Source organism: Talaromyces rugulosus, chromosome IV (assembly GCF_013368755.1).
Source record: "Talaromyces rugulosus chromosome IV, complete sequence".
Classification (NCBI taxonomy): Eukaryota; Fungi; Ascomycota; class Eurotiomycetes; order Eurotiales; family Trichocomaceae; genus Talaromyces; species Talaromyces rugulosus.
Window position 1 is genome coordinate 87,459 of NC_049564.1, and position 22,255 is coordinate 109,713.

The 22,255-nt window shown below is 45.9% G+C and overlaps 8 protein-coding genes across 8 annotated transcripts; 6 read left to right on the forward strand and 2 right to left on the reverse strand.

The window, feature by feature from the left end:
- Nucleotides 1–458: 458 nt before the first annotated feature.
- Nucleotides 459–1,694, forward strand: TRUGW13939_06804 (uncharacterized protein; the record flags this gene model as incomplete). Its single annotated transcript, XM_035489948.1, has 4 exons — nt 459–1,215; nt 1,280–1,318; nt 1,377–1,504; nt 1,560–1,694. The coding sequence occupies 4 exons, from the start codon at nt 459–461 to the stop codon at nt 1,692–1,694; spliced, it is 1,059 nt and encodes a 352-aa protein (XP_035345841.1).
- Nucleotides 1,695–2,699: 1,005 nt separating this feature from the next.
- Nucleotides 2,700–3,824, reverse strand: TRUGW13939_06805 (uncharacterized protein; the record flags this gene model as incomplete). Its single annotated transcript, XM_035489949.1, has 2 exons — nt 2,700–3,489; nt 3,559–3,824. The coding sequence occupies 2 exons, from the start codon at nt 3,822–3,824 to the stop codon at nt 2,700–2,702; spliced, it is 1,056 nt and encodes a 351-aa protein (XP_035345842.1).
- A 580-nt stretch (nt 3,825–4,404) lies between these two features.
- On the forward strand, nt 4,405–5,988 carry TRUGW13939_06806 (uncharacterized protein; the record flags this gene model as incomplete). The annotated part of the gene is made up of 1 exon (XM_035489950.1): nt 4,405–5,988. One exon carries the CDS (start codon nt 4,405–4,407, stop codon nt 5,986–5,988), a length of 1,584 nt encoding a protein of 527 aa, XP_035345843.1.
- A 1,689-nt stretch (nt 5,989–7,677) lies between these two features.
- TRUGW13939_06807 (uncharacterized protein) lies at nt 7,678–8,813 on the reverse strand (the record flags this gene model as incomplete). Its single annotated transcript, XM_035489951.1, has 6 exons — nt 7,678–7,683; nt 7,736–7,976; nt 8,034–8,163; nt 8,258–8,508; nt 8,579–8,695; nt 8,752–8,813. The coding sequence occupies 6 exons, from the start codon at nt 8,811–8,813 to the stop codon at nt 7,678–7,680; spliced, it is 807 nt and encodes a 268-aa protein (XP_035345844.1).
- Nucleotides 8,814–9,655: 842 nt separating this feature from the next.
- TRUGW13939_06808 (uncharacterized protein) lies at nt 9,656–10,534 on the forward strand (the record flags this gene model as incomplete). Its single annotated transcript, XM_035489952.1, has 3 exons — nt 9,656–9,910; nt 9,974–10,378; nt 10,445–10,534. The coding sequence occupies 3 exons, from the start codon at nt 9,656–9,658 to the stop codon at nt 10,532–10,534; spliced, it is 750 nt and encodes a 249-aa protein (XP_035345845.1).
- A 1,484-nt stretch (nt 10,535–12,018) lies between these two features.
- TRUGW13939_06809 (uncharacterized protein) lies at nt 12,019–13,150 on the forward strand (the record flags this gene model as incomplete). Its single annotated transcript, XM_035489953.1, has 3 exons — nt 12,019–12,310; nt 12,374–12,809; nt 12,868–13,150. The coding sequence occupies 3 exons, from the start codon at nt 12,019–12,021 to the stop codon at nt 13,148–13,150; spliced, it is 1,011 nt and encodes a 336-aa protein (XP_035345846.1).
- A 1,581-nt stretch (nt 13,151–14,731) lies between these two features.
- On the forward strand, nt 14,732–16,321 carry TRUGW13939_06810 (uncharacterized protein; the record flags this gene model as incomplete). The annotated part of the gene is made up of 1 exon (XM_035489954.1): nt 14,732–16,321. One exon carries the CDS (start codon nt 14,732–14,734, stop codon nt 16,319–16,321), a length of 1,590 nt encoding a protein of 529 aa, XP_035345847.1.
- A 2,750-nt stretch (nt 16,322–19,071) lies between these two features.
- Nucleotides 19,072–19,945, forward strand: TRUGW13939_06811 (uncharacterized protein; the record flags this gene model as incomplete). Its single annotated transcript, XM_035489955.1, has 3 exons — nt 19,072–19,286; nt 19,355–19,668; nt 19,728–19,945. 3 exons carry the CDS (start codon nt 19,072–19,074, stop codon nt 19,943–19,945), a joined length of 747 nt encoding a protein of 248 aa, XP_035345848.1.
- Nucleotides 19,946–22,255: the final 2,310 nt, after the last annotated feature.

Here is a 22,255-nt window from a genome sequence, read left to right on the forward strand (position 1 = left end):
AAAATACAAAGAGGAATCGATAAGAAGTTAGAAGTGCAGGAATCCCTTCCCGGTAGCAAATCTGATCTCTCAATTCTTGCCGCGTGGGAAAAAAAAAAAAAAAAAGATCGCCGCCGGCATTTCATGGCCATTAATTTACGCCGTCTCCTCTAAAATTACATTATGATTCATGACATGTGCTGGATTTACATATATTTCACGTAACATCGGTGGACCCATACCGTATCGACCACTGGGGCCAAAATGTGCTTACTGCATATGCACTTGAAAGTTACCTTTAAAAACTGAAGCAGTAATAGATTTCCTCCACTTTGTCTACGTTTCGACTGGCTTTCTTGATATACTAAGATATTACAGGTGGAAAACTTATGCATATATAAAGGCTCGCGTTTCTCTATTAGAGAACCCCAAAGCATCTTCTAAGAAACTTCTGCTACTGACAGTTTGAAACTCTCACCATGGTGGCCAACAAATCTTTCCTTTTCAAAGAAATACCAGCATTCGCGCCGGAGGCTGGCAAAACCGTGGCTACCGAGGTGCGCGAGTTCGACCTTGACCAAGATCCGCCCGCGAACGGCGCCATCGTCAAGGGTCTCTACTTCAGTTTGGATCCGTCCTTCAGATTCCGCATGCACGGACCTGAAGTAAAGAGCTACGCACCTGGTTTCAAGCTCGATGAGCCCTTTGCCGGTTATGCAATTGTGCAGATTCTCAAGTCCAACCACGACAAGGTCGCTGTCGGTGACGTCGTTTTTGGTCGCTTTGAAGTAGCTGAATACAGCGTCGCAACAGCTGACACACTCGGTTTGAGCATCACGCGCAAGATCGACAATTCATTCGGAGTGCCGCTTTCGAACTTCTTGGGAATTCTTGGCACGACCGGGTTGGCCGCCTATGCGAGTTTGTACGAGATCGGAAAGCCAAAAAAGGGCGAGACCATCTTTATCTCATCCGCAGCTGGCGCGATCGGCCAGATTGTTGGTCAGATCGCCAAGCATGAAGGGTTGAAAGTGATTGGTAGTGTTGGTGATGATACGAAATTGGACTTCATTTTGAAGGAATTGGGTTTCGATGGCGGCTGGAATTATAAGAAAGAGAAGACTCACGACGCCTTGAAAAGACTGGCCCCCGAGGGCCTCGATATCTACTATGAGAATGTGGGAGGTGAGCAGCTTGAAGCTGCTATTGATAACATGAAGCCGTACGGCCGGATAAGTGAGTTGACTTACAAGCACTGGTCATCTCTACAACCATGAACTATACTGACCTATCCGTGTAGTCGGATGCGGAATGATATCCCAATACAATTTGCCCCCTGGTACATTGCTTTGTTTATTGTATATGAGGCTTACTACTTACTGACTTTGCTTGACTAGATGAGAAATATGGTGTGAAGAACTTGATGTCTCTCGTCGCCAAACGAGTGACATTCCAAGGATTTATTGTCGGAGACCCTGGGTTTGGCCCCAAGTACTACAATGAGAGAAACGAGAATATTGGTGCTGTGAGTTCTTCCTATGTATTGATAAAAAAGAATACTACTGACTATATGTACGTAGTGGCTCGCAGAGGGTAGTATCAAGAGCAAGGAGCATATTGTAGACGGCATGGACAAGGCACCAGAGGCGCTTGTGGCGATGCTGGAGGGCAAGAGTTTGGGCAAAACTATTGTGAAGGTGGCTGACCCAGAGTAAGCGTTGCCAACATTGAAGTATATACACTCGCATTACGTTTTAGATGCGAAGTCTTTCGAAATAAATTAAATTTGAAGACGAATGCAGCACTTACACCGGTGAAAAATGTAAAAGTCACCAAATGTCTATCATGAAATACTTCGTGTGGTGTATACCTCGGGCTACAAAAGATCGAGGCTTATTATACATTCTAATGCGTAGTTATTGTCTTCCAACCTACAAGCGCTGTTAGCATTGGAATGGACCAAGCTACTAAATATTTTGCAAAAATTTGCTCAAACAGAAAAGGTGAATGCAATTTTTGTATAGTATGGGCATAAGATAAAACAACTTGACTTCCTTAGTCTCCCATTTTTACTGTATAAAGCGTCAATAACCTTATATTTGCCAAAAAACTTCTCGAAAACAGTGTGAATCAGTGTGGATAGTCGTGTAAGCCCACTCAGCAGCGCAACCAATTAAGAAGCAGTTCACTAAAGGCGTTCAGTGCTTGGGACGATTGCGCTGTGGATAGATCCTTATTACCAATAAACACAAGCAGCAGAGTACTTGGTAAATAATAATTACCAGCAATACTATTACTACTATTCGGTTACATTTTCAGGCCACTTTCGGTCACTTACCCTTGAAAAGGTTCATTATAGGGCTTAGACCTCAACTCAATTCAACAAAAATTTGTAAATTACACGGACTACCCATAACAGTTCGGGCTTCGTACATGAAATATATACTACGCGTGTGACCTGTCATGGACGCTTTAGCTGTTCCTGTGCACTGATACAAAATTTCCTCCACTGAATGATAGCTTACAGAACCTTAAATTACTGATAGAACAAGGGCACTTTATGCCGAGGTGTTGTGCCGGCTATAGCGAAAGCATGAAAGCATGACAGATTTCCGGGTCTTAGCATACGCGATAACATTATTGAATTTAGGTACAACTAAAAACCGTTTTTGGAAATCATCATGTGCTTATCTTAGACGAAGGACGCCTTCACCCTTGCTTCATAGTTCTACCACGAGCTTTGCTGTACTAACGCCGGCTCTGCACCTGTTGAGCGCGTCCTGGATATGTTGCAAGCCCTTTCCGACAATTACCGGTGGTGGGAGACACTGTATCTTACCAGTTCGTAGCGCGGGCGTCACGTATTCTCGCCAGACCGGGGCGGCTATATCATTAATGGCGAATATCATGCCTGCCTTCACGTTGGCAGGTATTTCATTGGGAGGAGGGTGAGTGCAAGCAAGGTGACCTCCACCGCTCCTGGCGAGAATAGCGAGATCATGGGCGTACGTCTCAGGAGTAGAGATGGCATCGAAGATTCCAACAAATTCGTCTTGATTAGCCCTATCGATCGCTTTGACAACCTTGTCAACAATCGAAGGGTCCTGATGGTCGATAACTTGGCTGGCTCCACAGCGCTTGCTGAAATTGAAGTTGTGAGCGCCAACGACGGAGATAACGTGGATCCCAGCTGCCGTAGCTAATTGTGTCGCCATGGAGCCAACAGAAGACGATCCCCCATATATGACCAGTGTCTTTGCTGAAGATGGCTCCGGGTGTTGTAGAGAGGGATAGGGTAGGCCAAGGGCTGGTGTTGGAACACCTGGCATAGCTATACCGGGCACTTGGACAGACAGTGCGCAGACTGCAGCCTCCAATGCAAATGGCACCACAACACCCTCAGAGAACGGTATGCTACTAGGAAGAATGGCGGCTTTGTCAGCGGGGACAACTGTGTATAGTGCAAACGCTGCATGTTCAGGACGACCACTAGTTAAGTTTATAGCATGTCTATGACGAGAAGGAAAAGGTCAGCCAAGCTAGCCTACGCACTTAGAAGTGAGAAGTGAATTTACTTACCCGATGACACGATCCCCTTTTTGAAAACGCTGAACGTCCGGGCCAACCTCGTGTACCTCACCGGCTACATCGCAGCCAAAGATAGCAGGCCACTGCTGGACGAAGATACCAGTGTCTTGCATATGGCAATCGAGCGGGTTGATCGCAATTGCAGCATTTTTCACCACAAGCTCTCCAGGACCGGCCGAGGGCAAAGGAGCGTTGCCAACTTGCAATGGAGTGTCCGCTTTTACAAGCCATGCCGCTTGGTTTGGACGGACTTCCATTGTTTCAAGTTTCGTTCTTCTCGTGTCGGTGTGAAAAAAAAAAGGTGATATATGCCGGGTAGGCCAATATTCGAGATGGCCAGGCAGAGAGGGACGAATATTAAAATCCCTTGCTATCCTATGTGGGAAGCAACAATGTAATACTTGACCTTCAATAGTGACATCTGGCGATGCTCATATCTTATTTATACTCCACATAGACACGTCCAGTTCCGGCTAAATAACTACATATGTAGTTACCACTGGTGAACCTACAGTATGATTTCTAATCATTGATTAAGAAGAGATTACAAAGCTAGCATATTCTAACCAGTGGGATACCACTATGCCGAACCCTAGCATTATTCATTGAATGATCGAAGTCTGCGTAAGCAGCCTGGAACGTCATATTCGGTTATAGCTTGCGCTAACCTCACCCGATCTAGCGTCCACAGACCTGCTTACTCTGTACTTGGTTCTTATGATTGTAACCACGACTACCCTCAATTACGTGATCAGCTGATACATATTAATTCATAAAAATACTAGGATAATTTTTGAGATTATCAACGGTACCGTTCGATCATCGCGACCGCGTGTCATGCAACCCCTCAGACTGGGTCCGCACGATCTGCTGGAATATGACGCGAGGTATGGCGTGTTAATCTGTCGAGAATGCCAGTACGCCATTCAGAAAAGCGCTCTACCGAGCCATTTGCTACGGCATAAGATATACCGCGGCGAAAGACAACGGCTACTGTCGTCTATCGCTCAACTAGATGTGTTGGAGTCGGAGAATGTGACCCTGCCAGCTCCCACTTCGCCGCCTATCGATCTCCTGCCCATCATCTCTGGCTATAGGTGCATGATCGCTGGCTGCGAGAACTTATGTGCTAGTTCGAAGCGCATGAAACGTCACCAGAGCGAGGCCCATGAGTTGCCCAATTCTCCATCATATGCTCGCCCCGCGAAGCTTCAAACTTTTTTCCGCGGCACCAAACTCAGGTATTTCGAGGTTGCTTGTTCAATGGCTGTAAATAGTCCCAAAAAGCCACTAATGGCTACATTTGAAAATGACCAAACACATGACAAGAGAGCGCATCGTCAGCTGCCCCCCTATGTGAATACAGCAGCGACACTATCACTGTCACCGTCTACTGGGTCGACTCCAAACGGCCTTGACCTAGAAGCTCTAGCATATTTACACCATTTTGTTACGAGAACAAGCTCAACACTTCCAGTGGCCGAAAATTCAGAACTGTCAGGATCGTATTGGCAGACCAACATTGTTATCCAGGCCCTGGAGCACCAATGGTTAACGTGCGGTCTTTTGGCCATTTCTGCAGGCCACTCCATTGTGCTCTCAGTTGAAGCCCCAACAAAAGAGGTTCACAGAAAACGATACATTCAATTCCTTGCAGAATTCTCCGCCGGAAGGGAACATATGATAAGAATAAAAGAGGCCAATATGGAAAAAGAGACGGTTGAAATAGCCATGAAGTTAGGATTTATACTGCAGTGTGTACAGGGTGTTTTGGCCGGGCCCGAATCGGTTCTCAGCAAAAAAAGTTTCTGCGAGTCAGCAGCCACTTTTGATATGGAATATTTCATGCAGACAGTCCCGAAGTTTCTTGTTTCTCACCCCGGGGTTCATCCTAGTGAGGCACGGAGCGAGCATAAGGCAACCCAAAATGACCCCTTCCCTCAGGCAACCACAATATTCAAAACGGGGGTTTCAAGAAGCCCTGACAATATCAGCATGTTCTCCATCTGTGATGACCAGCCGTCTGTGATCAATCATCTTCGAACCCTTCCATCTCGCATGGCGGAAGTATTCGGGAAACCAGAGAACGTTCAAGATGCTTTAGCCACTTTGTCTGCAATTGCTGTTTTAGTTGAATGTTGTGAGACTAGTTTTGCTTCTAATACGGTGGAAACAGCGTGGCGATGCATGGCGAGGTGGTTGATTAAAGTGCCAGATCACTTTAACCACATGGTTTCGCAAAATAGCCCTGTATCCCTTGTGGTGGTAGCTTATTGGTCTGCATTTTTAGTAAAACGAGTCGAAGATTCTGGATGCTGGTTCTTGATGGGTTCGGCCAAGACAATACTGCTTCAGGTCGTGGAACATCTTTCAACTCATGGTTATGCTACCAAAAGTCTTGTTGAAAGCTTGTTGCCGTAGACAGTGATACACTGCATGCATAGTCGACTGACTCGACTCTTTTCGCAGTATATATACTTCTTCATACTTCAGCTGTAGAATTTATCGTCAGGGACTCCGCTCCATAAATAACCGCCAATGTCTCCGCCGTTTACATGAACATTCTTTTGCCTTTTGGCACTACATTTTCTATTTCACTGGGGCCTGCTTTACGTTTATCAAACTCATTTCCCATAAAAATAAGTATGCACGGGGTGACTGTGACATCTGGAAGAGTACTGGTGTTTGATAATGGGCCCCGAGAGGCATTTGCATGATAAAGTGATAAACTCAATTATTAAAGTAGTTAAGATACGCTGCATAGATCATCCAATGTGTGATTACAGTATGGAGTTTTTGCGGCTAATCAAGGGCCACTACGAACTTCTGCATGTTGGCCGCTAGTTATGATTTCAGGCTTTCCTCGACACCGATATTCTTGGCTCATTGTAGATTACAAAACTGCTCTGTATTTCGCCCGGCCCCGTCTGGAGTTTGTGTCTTATTAAAAGCATGGGGCTATGTTTATCATCCAATTCAAAGATACATATGTTTAATAAGCGAAAATAAAAATTTACGCAAAGCCACATCGATGAATTTTTGATCGCATAAACCAACCCCTTCGAGAAAAGCAGAAATTCAAGTATCCTGCTGGGGAATGGGATTGGAATCTCAGCTTCAGTCACTACTAACGGAACTCCACCACCATCTAGCCGCTGTACCCTTTGAAAATACCTCGCTACATTACAGTCGACACCGGCCAATAGAACTTAGCATTTAATTACCTTTTGAAAAGATTATCTACCGTAGACTGGGTATTATACTCAAGTTAAAACTCTGTTTTCCGAGCTACTGTTTGCGTTGGGCTATCATCTCTATACTACTGCTACGTGAGTTAATCAAGCACCAAGCGCTATAAAGGTGGAGGAGGAACGTCTGGGGTCACAGTTCGGCACCCTGTGAGTGCCGCTAATATCATTCATTCCTTGTAACAACAATAAATGCCCGATTAATATGCTTTAGTAGATCACATATACTGCTCGTTGTCACCATCAATAGACAAGACTTTTTAGTAGATGCCACTTTCAGCCCCAATGCCCCTGCCAGCCCCGTCCTTATGAGAGACGGTGAAGAGTTTCTTGATCTTACTCCTCGGATAGGAGGCTTCGTTCATAAGCCTTTGGATAAGTACCGAGCGCACAGTCTAAAAAACTGGCGACTCTGGTTCCGCAAAAGGGCCGACCAACCATGAATGGATACCTGCGCTTTCACCGAAGTTGAACTCGCTGGCATAGATGGCGCGACCTTGGAGCGTCATGTAATGTCAGACCGGTGAATGTGGTTCATGGTTCGTGTTAAGGCATTTCGACACATGCTTGATGAACATAGTGGCATACTAGTTGGCTTTGTTATTCTGTGTACCATAGGAAGCGGACGAAAAGGGCGGGGGAACACAAGACTTTCAGGCAAAGCTGTAAGATAATTTTTTGTCTTTATTAAAACCATACTTTCCCCTCGTTATGGATTTTCTAATAGGGTTGGTTATTTCACCTAACGACACGACAACTATACGGTCTACGTATGTTCATTTATGTTGTGCTATTCCTATATATAAGCTAGTCAAATCCAGTGACTTTCTTTCCGGACTATATTCACATGCCTTTTACAGGTTTACGTCTAATGTTTCTTTCTTTCTCCCAATGACAATCTGTAACAAATGGCTACATACCCCGCCCTCCTTCAACTCATCGGCACATTGGTCAATCAGTTTTCTTAGACTATCTCCCTTATCCTGGTTTCCAGCAACGTCATGCAGGGCAGCGTGTTCCAAGTACAAAATAAAGACCATCTGGGTGTATGGTTTCAGCAGGTCTCGAGGTGGGCGGGTCCTGAAGCATTCAACGTTTTGTAGTCCATGGTCAACACAGAAATCTTTCAGGGTTGTAATCCAACTAGTGCATGCATCTCCACTGATTAGAACTGGATTTGGTTTAATTTGAAAGTACACTGAATGGGCACAGGCTTACCTCAATTGTCTCCCGTTGTTGAATCCTTGCCTCATTTCTGTCATGGCGTTTATTGGCGCCTCGGGTAGCACTTTGAAAGCGATTGTGTCTGCTTGGTCGTATTCATCCCACTGCAAAAAGCCCCCAGGCTCTGCATCAATTGGTCAGTGTGGAATGGAACAAAAATAGTGATTGAATGGACCAGGTGGCAGGGGAAGGGAATAGAGAGGACGGGATTGTGTTACTGAGTAGTTTCAAGCAAAAGTTAAATGCTGGGAGCGGATCGTTCTTGTCCACCACACAGAAGAAAAGGCGAAGATGGACTATATCAAATTTCCCCAAGAGTTCGACTGGCGGCTCCCCCATGGCATCAGCGACGCGAAAGGATACGTTTTCTGGGATGGATTCGTGGATTGGAAACTGATCGTCAGAGATGTCAAATCCAACGAAACTGCATGACTTTGGCAACCGGCGAGCAAGACTCAAAATAAATATTCTAGAGGCACCATAGACACTCGAAATTAGATGGAGATAACAACACAGAAAGGACTAGTAATATGACGGACCCAGTGCCTGTCCCCACGTCCGCGATATGCAAAGGCTCGGAGGCGGCGTCAACCTTAGCGCTGGGATGAAGGTCGTAACCTAGAGTCTCTTTCCAGAGGTAGTGCTGAAGGTTTAACCTACAGGCTGGTGTAAGAGAAGATTCCTGTATTGTTTCTCGCGGGATTTGACGCACCTGGCCGATCCAAGAAAATCCCGACCAAGATCGTACCGGGCTCCATCTCCCAATCTTTCCATGGTTGATTGTCGAGTGGAGGTTGGCACGTATAAAATGGATCAATTTATCTATTTTATCAATTGATGTTCAATCTGGTATATGAATATATTCAATGTTATCTGAAGCTAGATAATCGGAGGTTACACAGCTATAGTGGTCAAAGCCTTATATATATATCTTTAGCTCCCAATACAGTACCCATTTTTCAATATTTGTCCGGATAAATCCGAAGTCTAGTACATGTACGGGAGAGGGAGCAGAAATACTAGAGCCCGCCAGAGCCAATACTTGAGCCAGTTGCGGGTTTCATTCATTGAATGACACCCCAATGTACCAACGCAGGACTCGCAATGCTCGGCCGTCTCGGCAAAAATCACTGTTTCCAGAGATGACTGCATTATATGCGACGTGTCAATTGCGAGCCAATCCATTATTGAGGGGTAAATAGTAGACTCTGCGTCACAAAGTAGTAGAAAATTCCGGTCCCAGCTCATAATTGGGCGCCATGAGAGTAGATCTGTATGTGGCTGGCTGACTGGTTGTAAAAGACAATGCTAGCCTTAACATGGGCTCAAGACCAACTGTCCAGGCACAAGAAATCAAATCATTGCCACCGCTTCGCATTCAGAAGTTCTACGTATGACTGATACGTGGATATATCTAGGGGATGTATCACATAGATGCGCATCGATGATGTCATGGTTCGTCGGGCCGAGTGCGACGACGCGGCTTCAACACTCAATCATTGAAGTTATCTCAGATCGATTGATGTTGCACTTCCCTGCCCTAACGCTTTGAGAGCTCAAAATTCATGTCGCAGAACCACCTTGGGGATTGATATAGTAACCGTTTCCACCTACCAATGTCGTCTTGCCTCGTTGCTGTCGTCGCCGGTGTTGGTCGGGGCACCGGCTCTGCCATTGCACACAAGTTCGCGTCACAGTACCTAGTCGTCTGCCTGGCTCGCAACCTAGAAAGCTACGAGGAGGTTGTTTCGAACATCAACAAAAGCGGGGGCAATGCGATTGGAGTCACGACGGACTTGTCCAGCGCCAAGAGTGTCAAATCCAGTTTCGATCGTCTCGAGATGGAGCTCGGTGGTGACTTTGGGATTTCTGTAGGTATAGATATCATTCGTTGGGCGGAGTTGCGTTACGTCTTTCTTTTAATGCCTTTCTAGGCAGCTGTCTTCAACGCCAGCACCAGACCTGTTTGCAAGCCTTTTCTCGAGCTGACTGAAGACGAATACGCTGGCGGCTACGATATTCTCGGCCGGGGGGCGTTTCTGTTCGCGCAAGCAACGCTCCCGCGTCTCGTCAAGTTGGTCAATGTGTCCTCGCATCCCTCTTCGTTGATCTTTACGGGTGCGACGGCTTCTATTAAGAGCTTTGCCGAGTTCGTCTCGTTCTCGAATGGGAAATGGGTTCTTCGATCCCTGGCCCAGAGTTTTGCAAAAGAGTTTGGCCCTCAGGGCGTTCAGGTGGCACATACGATCATTGACGGGGTAATTGGAATTCCTACCACAGTGCAAGCGATGAAGGAAGCTGGAAAGGATACACAAGATACCCTGATATCACCAGAGGCTGTATCTTTTTTCTTTTAGCTCCGTCTAGACCTATGACTGTATACTGATCATCTCGACCGAATTTAGATTGTCGACGCATACTGGTATCTGCACACGCAGCCTAAATCAGCCTTTTCATGGGAAATTGATATTCGGCCCTTTGGTGAGAAATGGTAGTTCTCTCCCTCTCTTTCCAGAGTATCAAATATTATGCCGAGCTATTTCAAAAATGTACTCGTTTACTCCGTATAGAGTTCTTATGTGTTTCGAAAAGAAAGAAAGAATAGATACGTTAATAAGATGGATAGCCACTTTTAGTACGGTGTTGACACGCGGCTCAGAAGAGGCTCCAAGTACAACTACTACCAATTTCTCATCGCGAGAATTGGACCTTTCTTCAATGTTGATGGAAGTTTTGGAGCTTATTGTCACAATTGATGAGTAAGAAAGCTAGAGCAAGAGTGAATCATACAGGGGCGTGATTCACCATGTTATTGACGTCCTGAAGAATTTCTTTGCTTGCATTCTTGTTATAGTCAGGACTTCTGAGATCAACCGCTGGCCGGTTCCAATAGCCGCTTCGGCATTTCTCCGACTGTTGTATCTCCAATGCAGGAACAGGCATTAACTTGAGGATCCTCCCCCATTTTTAGACTGCAAGCTGTCATTTTCAGGTGGCCATATCCGACAATATCATGACCGAGAAAGACGCGGCAGTCGCTGCAGTTTGTAATCGATATAGGTATCCTAGACCAGTTCCAGACTGTCGATCCACAAGCAACTGGTGACGCAGAGAAAGCCGAGGTCAATACTCTTACTGACGAGACACTGAACGTAGCTCTACACGCCGGAAGAATACATACGCACTGGCGTACGTACCAGATCCACGTCAGGGCCGACAAGGACCATCGTATCACTCCAATCTTGATCGCAGAAGCATAAGACGGCACCAGGTGTGTTACGGAAGTGGAAGACGACGCGAGGGGATTGGCGCATGTATGTTCGGGAATACCATGGCCGCAGGTGGTGAGCCGCGCGACGGGCGAGAAAGAATGACGAGGATGGGGATGGTTGTGGGTGCACCAGACGGCACGCTTTGCCGTGGGCACGTAGTGGGTGAAGAAGACGAAGCTGTAGAGGACTAATCATATATTGAAGGTGTTGGTTTGTGCTGTTTGTGGTATTTGCCGTATTTGCGTTACATTCTTTGGCACTTTCTGCGCACCCCTGACACACACAATTAATAATAGTGCCGAGTTATTATCCAGAAACTTATATATCGACCCATAATTCTCCCACTGTACCAAAAAGAGAACTCTTAGTGGGGATTCTGGTAAGAGTCATATATACGTATTATTATACGTGTGTTTGGTCTGGTGTCCGCGACTCCGCAACTCCGCAACTCCGCGATGCAGTTATTTTTGTAGTGTCCGCGACTCCGAGGTCTCGGCCTCACATTGTTAGCCCGATGTTCCTGTAATCAGTCTCTATAGTCTCCGAGTGTCTAGGTCTTGTGTATATATATGGTAGTCTTCGAAAGGTAAGTCAATGCAAATTCACTTCAAATAACATCAACAGATATTCTGCTATACTACACAACTTCTTTGTTGACCTAGTGCCCTATCCACCTATATCAATATACATCAATTGGTATTTACATCATGCCATCCGACACTAGTGTCTCCTTTGATGTCTTCCGAGGCATTGATGGGAAGATTACCTCTGACCATGTGACAAAATCTCTTGGAGACAATGAAATATTCGTCCAGACAACACACTCAGGTCTCTGCGGCACAGACTTGCATTATCTTCACTCCGGGAAAGTATTGGGCCATGAAGGTGTCGGCATTGTGCGCAGGCTGGGTCCTGGTGTAACTTCTGTGAAGGTGGGCGACCGAGTTGGCTTCGGGTATACGAGAAAGGTCTGTGGCAAGTGCAGACACTGTTTATCGGGTGAGTATCATGAGTACAATGGGAGTTACAAATGTGGATGTTAATTCTGGCACTCATTTTTAGGATGGGATCAATTTTGCGAAAACGTCGTCGACTTCGAGAACAAGGCTGATGCGGATATTGGTTCCCTCTCGAACGGCGTCGTTTGGGATGCTGACGCAGTGGTCCCCATCCCCGATGGCTACGAGTCTGCCGAGGCTGCCCCTTTACTCTGTGCTGGCTCAACAGTTTGGACCGTTTTGACCGAGTACGGGATCAAGGCCACAGATCGAGTGGGCGTCCTTGGTATTGGCGGCCTTGGCCATCTGGCCATCAAGCTAGGTGCCGCACTAGGTTGCCACGTTGTTGTACTATCTAGCTCTGAGTCGAAGCGAGAGGAGGCGTTTGAATTTGGAGCAAAGGAATATTTTGTTCTCAAATCAGGCGAACAGCCCGAGGGTCTCAAGCCCTTGGACCACTTGCTAGTGTGCGGAAGCGCAACCAGTACGGACTATACCTTGTAAGTCTGGAATAACTCTCGATTTGTGGGTGCAAGTGTCTAATAAGTATGCTACCAGCCTCGTTTCTCTGATGGAGGTCCACGGCTCCATTTATCCCCTGACTGTCTCTTCGGATAAGGTTCCTATTAGGCTCCACGACGCCGTGCTCAGGGGTGTGCGCATTCAGGGGTCGCTGACATCCTCACGGCGATCACTTCGAAGTCTGTTCCAATTCGCGGCTGAGCGTAATATACATCCAGTGTTGCAAACGTTCCCAATGTCTGTTGATGGTATCGAGACGGCGGCCGGGATACTGAATAGCGGTAAAATGCGCTATCGCGGCGTACTCTGTTGGGAATGACGTGGACTACACAAGCATATACGATACGATGGGAGACGGACAACGTAGGATTTAGTTGTGAGGAAGTGTTTTAGAGAGCAAGCAAATGAATTCTCTGGTGCAAAGCTATAGGTAACTATAGAATCAAACTGATTACTGACCCCTTGTAATTCTCAACCCCTTGTGCGAAGATAAGTCTCTATCCTGCAGTTCCATGGTTCAATCTAGGGTTATTGCCCTGTGGTTCCACGGTTCGTCTCCTGTGAGGTTGGTGTGCCCCGTGTGGCCATGCAGTGTGGCCTACAGGGTGCACCAGTTCTCACATTAGTACTCTGTACACTATATCAAATGAAGGCTATTATTTTTCTGGCAATGTCGTGTACGTCTTTGCCAGGAAGAGGCTGGATGCTTAATAACCGGTCCTTGAAAGATGGCAAACAGTAATCGGTATCACCCACATAAGGGCCATATGACCGTGGTTGAGCATATTTCAAATGTTCCCGAAACAAGTTTTCTACGCTTACGTCATATATCAATGGATAGTTTTGGGGATCGCATTAGCGACACGGTGGGATAAAGATCAGCCATTACTAGCTAGCTTCGAGTCTTTCGACTACCGCCTGCACATACCGAGTCGCTCCAGCTAGGCTAATGACAGAGCACAAGTTTCTTCACGCAGGACTTGCCTTAATGATTATATTTAGCGGGCCCCGGATGATCGGCTGCGCGCCGATCATTCTCGCAGTTGGGCCGACCAGCCATCGGTCCCGAGCCGAGGACATGCCGAAACAAGGCTCGTCTCGACCGAGAAGAGAAGCAAGCAACGAGAAGAGAGGGTACGTGAACGCATGTCCTTATTACTGATGTTACGCCTGTCGTTTCACAGCTTAGACCGAGCTGTGAAAAGTGTGTGTGAATAATACCAGAACAAAAGAACGAAACCGAGTCCAATACTGGGTGCTATCATGTTAAAAGGCCATCACCGGAAACCGCCGTGTGGCACCTCGGTGAACTGAGAAAAGAGATATAGTATTACTAATAAAGTTAAGAATGGAAGGTGGAAGGCACATGTGACATCATGCCAACCGGACGTCGGAATTGCCTGCAGCAGGACGACATCAGTGGTGGAGAAAACGTCCACACCAAAACGATATTAGTACTATAGGTAACTAGGTGACAAATAAAAGTTAAGCTTCCGGCCGGCGATCCACAGAGATCCGCTTTCGACCTGTCCCACAATCCAATTCCCAATCCATAACATCGGCCTTGGTTCTGTGGTTCCACAGATCGTCCAACTGTGGGAGGACTTGGTTCAGTTAGCCAGGTAAATGGCCCTTTTAGGACACCTGTGTGGGTAGAAGTGATGTATTCTGTGGAGTCAACCCCCATATCGGTGGCGTGAAGAGAGGAAAAGCATGCACGAAGAGATTGCGGGTCGATATACATTATAAACCCCCTTGCGGCCGTTTATCGGTTCGCCCTTTTCTTTCCTTGCTCCCCTTTCTTTAAGGAACAACAAAAAACAAAAACATTCTTATCTTGCGCGAGAGCCTAACACGCGTCTGTTAACAGCCTTCCTCAACGTTTTGTTTACGCACAATCATGGCTGTCACGTACGCCGGCCTGTCGGGGCGGCCGCTGTCCCTAACTATCTCCACCATTGCAACGATGGGCTTTTTGCTCTTCGGCTATGACCAGGGTGTGATGTCTGGAATCATCAGTGACGTCGCTTTTAACGATGTTTTTACCGCAACTAAGAATAACAACACCATGCAAGCCTTGGTCACGGCCATTTACGAGTTGGGCTGTCTCTTCGGCGCCATGTTTGCTCTTGTCGCTGGCGACAAGCTCGGCCGTCGCAAAATGATCATTATCGGTGCTTCCATAATGATATTTGGTGTCGTCATCCAAGTGACAGCCTTTCCTGGCCATGTTCCGCTTGCCCAGTTCATGGTTGGTCGAACTATCACTGGCATCGGCAACGGTATGAATACATCTACTATCCCGACATACCAGGCCGAGTGTTCTAAGACTGCCAACCGGGGACTTCTTATTTGCATCGAAGGTGGTGTCATCGCCATCGGTACTTTGATCGCCTACTGGATCGACTTTGGCGCTCATTATGGTCCGCCTGATCTTGTATGGCGCTTCCCCATCGCTTTTCAGATCTTTTTCGGCATCATAATCATTGTCGGAATGTTCTTCTTGCCTGACTCGCCACGCTATTTGATCGCCCAGGGCAAGATGGAGCAAGGTGAACTGGTCCTTGCCGCCCTCAACGGATGCGAAATCAACGACCACCAAACTCAGATCCAGAAACAACTCGTGCTGGACTCGATCCGCGCATCTGGCGCCCTGGACCAAACCGTTACCTACAAGGACCTCACCACTGGTGGACGCACTCAGCATTTGCGCCGCATGTTGATCGGAGCTTCGTCTCAAATGTTCCAGCAGTTGTCCGGTTGTAACGCGGTGATTTACTATTTGCCCGTCTTGCTTAAGCAATCTTTGGGCGAGTCTAATGACCGAGCCCTGCTCATCGGTGGCATCAACATGATTTGTTACGCAGTTTTTGCAACTTTCTCGTGGTTCTTTGTCGAGAAGATTGGCCGACGCAAGTTGTTCCTCGGTGGCAGCTTTGGCCAATTGGCTGCCATGACCATTACCTTTGCTTGTTTAATTCCCGACAACCCCAAGACAGCTGATGGTGCTGTATTCGGCCTCTTCCTCTATATGTGTTTCTTCGGGGCTACATGGCTCCCACTGCCATGGCTATACCCAGCGGAAATTTCCCCCATTAAGACCAGAGCCAAGGCCAATGCTGTATCTACTTGCAGCAACTGGCTGTTCAACTTCACCGTTGTCATGATCACTCCTGTCATGGTCCAGAACATCAAATGGGGAACCTATCTGTTCTTTGCTGCAATGAATGCCTGTTTCATTCCCATAATCTGGCTTTTCTACCCCGAGACTGCCGGACGAAGTCTCGAAGAAATAGATCTGATCTTCGCTAAAGGCTTTGTTGAAAATAAAAGCTATGTTAACGCTGCGCGGGAGTTGCCTAAGCTCTCCGACGATGAAGTCGACGCACGAGCTGCTGAATACGGTCTGGGTAGGGATACCGACGAGGAGACAGAAAAGCATGTCGAAGAGAGACATTCTCCTGGCATGGAGTCTCACACCGTGACGTAATACCTTGGGATCAAAATTCTCTAATGTTGGATGATTCGAATATTATACGAACACCAATCCTTAAATGCTATTAAGGCGGTCTCACTACTGCGGCCTTGATGCAATGACGTTGACGATATGATACCATGTGCAAGGTTATAGTTAGCCTTTGTTTTTTAAAACCCATTTCCTTTACTCTATTGATCTTGGGTATGGATAGTTTCTTCTGTACATTACTTTGCCTCGTAAAATTTTGATTTATTGATTTGAACTATATTATATAGTAGGCAATAATAGCAAACAAGAGCCTATGTCGGGTTGCTCTTGAAATATACGGCGCACTTCGATAGCCCAATAATAACACCAGACTTTAGGCGATTAACTTCTTGCGCGCGATCGCTAAGCTATATACAGACCGTATAGAAGACGGACAATACCAAATTACTGCAAGTGTCAGGTGCGGACGCCAATCCTACTACCTCAGCAGCTTATTATTGTCTACTCGACATGTTGTGCAACAGTTCTCTGAGTAAATAATCATCCGGCTGGACTGTGGATCTATTTGGCTTTAGTTGTTATATTTCAATAATTGGCTTATTATTCTTATTTACACCGATATCATCACCTACACCACTTGATGACTATTTTGCACCGTTTTCGGAAATAAGACTGAATCGCGAAGAACTGCTTGGAGGCGGTTGGTGGCGCCGCCCCCATGTTCCATTACGAAATTGCTGACTTGTGGCTTTTTATATCGCTAGCGACTCGGTTTCCTTAGAATCTCATTGTCTATTATTATTGCCTTCCATAGTCCGAGGAGAATCATGTCTGTTTAGGTTTTGGTTAAAGATGGTTGGATGCAAGAGTCTTCAGCTCTCCACAACATAGAGCACATGCATTAATAAACCACAGCTACTAACTTCTGGTAATCACCCTCATTGCTTTCCACTCTAACGAATTTTGTGGCTTCCTTAATTCCGCTTCATAATTTCCTGTTCCTGTGTCACACAAAGTTAGTTGGTGCTCAAGCCTCACGTGGCCCATGTTACAATTTGCCGACATATGTGGAGGTCAGATCGGGTAATTATCTGACATTGTAACATGAACCACCCCGTACTAGCCATATGGTCAGCTCATCCAGACCGAGGAAGCTGGACTGACATGCCATGGTTGGTTTAGAGTGCCGCGCTATGTTACACCGGAAGCCAGCCGAAATTGCGATTTACGTACTCTATTTGCCAGGGTCTGTCTCTTCGGGGGTGTATTTGAAGTTTCCATGTAAGCGGCGATGCGGCGGTTTCATTTCTGTGCTGGTTGTAAGAACCGCTATTGGATAGATAGTAAACCCGGGATTGTATTTCAGTCTTGCAAACAGGATGCTGCTTCCTAAGGAATTCATCGCGTGCAAGCTATGGGTATCGCCCATCATTACCTGGCCAGTTTCCAACCTATCTATTCCAGTGGTCGTCAGCCTTGCTATAATTTTCCATAGTTTAAAATAGCCTCTCACTTCAGCGGTTCGTCCACTTCTTGGTTCCTTGATACCAAGCTTGCTAATCCTGGGGTGAAGAAGTAACCCATCCAAGAAGGAGTAATTGCAACTTGGCTATTTCCGTATTAGCCCTTGCCTCAGCCATGTTAGCTTCTTTTCTTCGCGCTGAATTGCACGCTAAATTAGCTATAGTCCTCGCGTCGAACACAATATAGAAAAACATCGCAACCTCAAGAAAAGCTAGTTCCAACGCTATACCGGACTTGAGGCTCATTCTATGCTATTTTGAGCAGCTTTCACTAATACACAACCCTATCTGTGCTAAGCTAGCCCGTTAAGATGATATCCTAATGACAATGCCAAGGCATCTGTCACATTCTCTATCCTTCTATTTGTTCAAGTTCTGCTAAGAAATTTTATGAGATAAACCAAGGATGTTTCACCATTCATACCTCGTTAGATTGGTAGCCGCTAAGGGCACTCGCTACTTTTGGCGTGACAATTACGATACACATGATTGTTGGTGGCGTCTTCATCACGCATCAGCAAGGTAGTACTCGAATCATCTAGCCCGGCGGCGCTGGAGCGTAAACTTTGACTCTTTTCACCAATATACGCTCTGTAGTCATCTTTCTCCGATAGACTCTCTGTTTAAGTAGGAATTTTAATTGGTGGTTATATGATGTTAATCAAAGTCAAATTTGTCTCTATACATGGTATATACATTATTATTTATTGGTTGAAAAACCGCGAATTAATAACACGAATACCCCAAGGTGCCCCAAAAGTTCGGTAGAAGTAGCGATACCACAGAAGTATCCTCAGCTTTTAAAATGAATGGATAGGTGTCATTCATTGCTTACTCTTACACACTTTACCAACCGACAATCGTGTAGTGGATGAGATGTGGCTTGAGATGGGCAACTTCGTTGTTGTCACCGTACTAAACCGGCGTCGTAATCGCTCTTGGCCATGTCACCTTGGTCATATCGCGTCCTCTTCGGCGTGTATCGTGGGTTAGATGGCGTGTCATCCAATGGGCCCGATACTTCATTTCCTATTCACTCGGTATGATGAGAATAAACTATAAAGGCTGTAGGATTCCCTGCCACGATTATAGTTTTTTTTTCCTGCACCAAGCAACTATTTTAGGTCAGGTACCCTTTCGCTCCTTCAGTTTATTGCTTTATTACGTTCCTTAGTTGTTTCGATACTGCTTCACTCCTTGTCAAATTTAAAGGATTCAATTATTCACTCTTCTCATTCACTACCTGCAAAGATGCGTGCTGTTGCTGCCCTTTCTGCTGCCGCCCTCGTCGGTGCTGCTTACGCCACCACGGGTGAAACCGTGACCGTTAGCAGTCTTCAGGTCACTGCTGTAAATGCAGACGATGGTGTCGGTGCCGGAACTGATTCGTACTCCTACTATACTGGGGATGGCTCCACTGGTGCCGGTTGGCCTGACCAGTCTAAATGGGTTTCCTTTAGCGATATGTATGCTCTAATATGAACGCTATGATACCACTCTTGGGAGATAAATTCTAACAATGGAATAAAACTAGGTTTGAGGCCAACAAAGCAAATATGCTTGTTGGATGTGAATGGATGAGCGTCCCCGATGACACCGATGATGAGATCCAAGAACTCCAGGATGCCATCAACCAGGTCGCTCAGGAGACCTTTGTCGACCACCGCTTCATCCTTGCAATTGTTATGCAAGAGTCCAACGGATGTGTACGTGTCCACACCACCGGAAATGGAGTCGTCAATCCTGGGCTCATGCAAAGCCATGACGGCACTGGCACCTGCAACAGTGACGGGGTCGTTCAGACCCCCTGCCCGGAATCCGAAATCGTCCAGATGATTGAAGACGGAAGTACGTTCTCAATAAAAACAATACTTGAAAAATTATCACTTTCTAATCATTTTTCACAGCTGCTGGCACTGCTGAAGGAGATGGTCTTGCTAACTGCATAAACAACGCTCAAACTACGGATGTTTCTGCTTACTACAAAGCTGCTAGAATCTACAACTCCGGCTCAATTGCTTCTGATGGAAACCTCAGCGAAGGAAATGGTGCCACTCCCTGCTACGCATCAGATGTTGCGAATCGCCTGACTGGCTGGGTCAATGCTGCTTCTACCTGCTCCTAGTTTTACATAACCCCTCATCGTGGCAAGAAAGAAATTTCAACTCTCGCTTGATATGGAAAAGGGCTGTTCCTTCTTTCTCTTCCAGAAGAAAAGTGGTTGATGATGGGTATTTTCTTCTGGAAGCTTTCATTTCTTCTGCGAGCGGCGAGGCCGCTTCACCACATTCGCTTCTACAGGATCTCTGATATTTTTTCACACTGCATTCAATGTAAATATTCTAGCTTAGTAAATAAATATGGGCTACAGGTTGAATTTATTCCTTGTAAGGTAAACTAAAATGTGACGCGTTTAAGTTCTCCATTAACGAAAAGTGTGATTTCATTATTTTTCATTAAGAGTCATTATAGTTACATTCATGATATAAAAGATATTTCTTATATTTCGAATGTAAACCGTACACGGAATCTATATAGTGACCACATCAATTGATGAGCCTTAAACTTTCACGTGCTAGCTTTTTCGACCACCGCCATGTAGAAACGTAAAACCCAAATGAAAGCTACTTAAAGTTGTTTGGTCTCATTGGCTTAGAGCTTGATACTTGTCTTGCAAATTGCAATCACGAACTTTATCTATATAAAGGATACTACGTCCTAGTATAATTGGAGCTGTCAAATGTTCTCAGACAGACATTCAATTTTGAATGAATATTCTCAAGAATGAGGTGGCTGTTCATGCGTGCATTCTCCACAATAGCTTTTCGGATTGATGTTACTGCAAATTATGAAGATGGGACATAAAAACTTGAGCTTTTCATTTGCTCAAAAGTTGATAATACCGTAAGGAAGACTTAAAGACGATAGATAACTAGGTACGAAAAGCTAACCACCACCCTTGTGTGTGCTGAGACATATACTTCTTCTCATAATTAGAAATCGCTGACGAAAGTTTTACATCTGTTAGCAATGACATCAACCGTATTTTGCCCATCCCATCAATGTGAAATTACCGAGCCAATGACGTCTAATGACCTCGTACCCAGAACCTAAAATTCCAGTCTTTCTCTGTGTCTCGACCAGTCCATCAATATAGTCGTCATCCATATAGTAGAAATTAACCTCGCATGGAACAATCAATAGAAGTTCGTATTCACCCTTTGGTATACGGACCTCTCGATCAATCAATATGACAAGAGTGCTGCGTAAATTCATGGGTACTGCTTTCATTCGTCGCCAATCGCCCGGGTTTCCAGTCCTGGATATTATGTCACAATGGTCAGCAACCTGGCTGAAAAAGGCTTCGGCATGAGGTTCAACTACGCAGCGGAGGCGTGTGTTTTCGTGGGCTGTCTCTCTGCCCTTGGCTCATAGACAGCTCTTGGCAGATTTCCAGGCCCAGAAAATAGGTTTCTGCGCTTGATAGTGAGATTGGCTTTTCTTTGCTATGCCCCTGTGTGGTAGTGTTGAACTTAAGTTCGTTGTCCTGGATGAAAGCTAGAGAAATATACTCTATAAAGCTCGGGGTCTCCATGTTTAATCACGACGTTCAATTTCTGCACGACGCCTCGATACTGAAAGTAGACCGTCAACAACGACTCGAGTATCCGAAATTTTCGCTAATCCCCACGAGTCGTAAATAGTAACCACGCTATTTGAATGAGGATATGCTCCTAGTGAATAAAAACAAATCTGCAAATAGACTAAATCCATATTAGTCCAGGTCATCATTATTCGACAAAGGAAAGGAATTCTGCTCACCAAGAGCCACCAGGCGTATTTTCTCTCCGTGGGTTCCTTTATTACAAAGGAGCGTGTGGCAGCTTTGAGACTGCGCTGTCTTCGTTGCGAAGTTTCTTGGATAGGAACATGTATCCTGGCCGTGATCACCTCTCATATCATGATTCTAGAGCTGGGAGGCCGTTTGCATTATCTGGTGTGAAAGGTATTCTACGCGAACCGCCTAGCGGTACCAAGTCGGGAAGGCGGTGCCTCAGAGCTCTCATCTTTGAACCTTACATAATCATAATCCTTCTAATTTGAAATCAAGTCTGTATAATACATTTGGATGATTTATTTTGCGTTCAATTTATCCACGAGTCGTCTCGCTTTATGTTGGAGAACGTGTCCTCTCTTCAGTAAACAGCACCTACATATGTAGACGTGTTCACCCTAAGGTAGAAGATAAGAGAATGTAAAGACCCGCGGTTTCTACACTTAATTGATGCAATGCAACAACTGGCCTAGTTACAAAGTTCTCCATCTGCACTTCCACACTGAGAAATACGCTCATTTAAGACCGGTAGCATTAATGCACTGCTTCTGGCTTGTACTCATCCCCTTCCCCCAGAAGAGACGGAGCTAGCGCCACCGG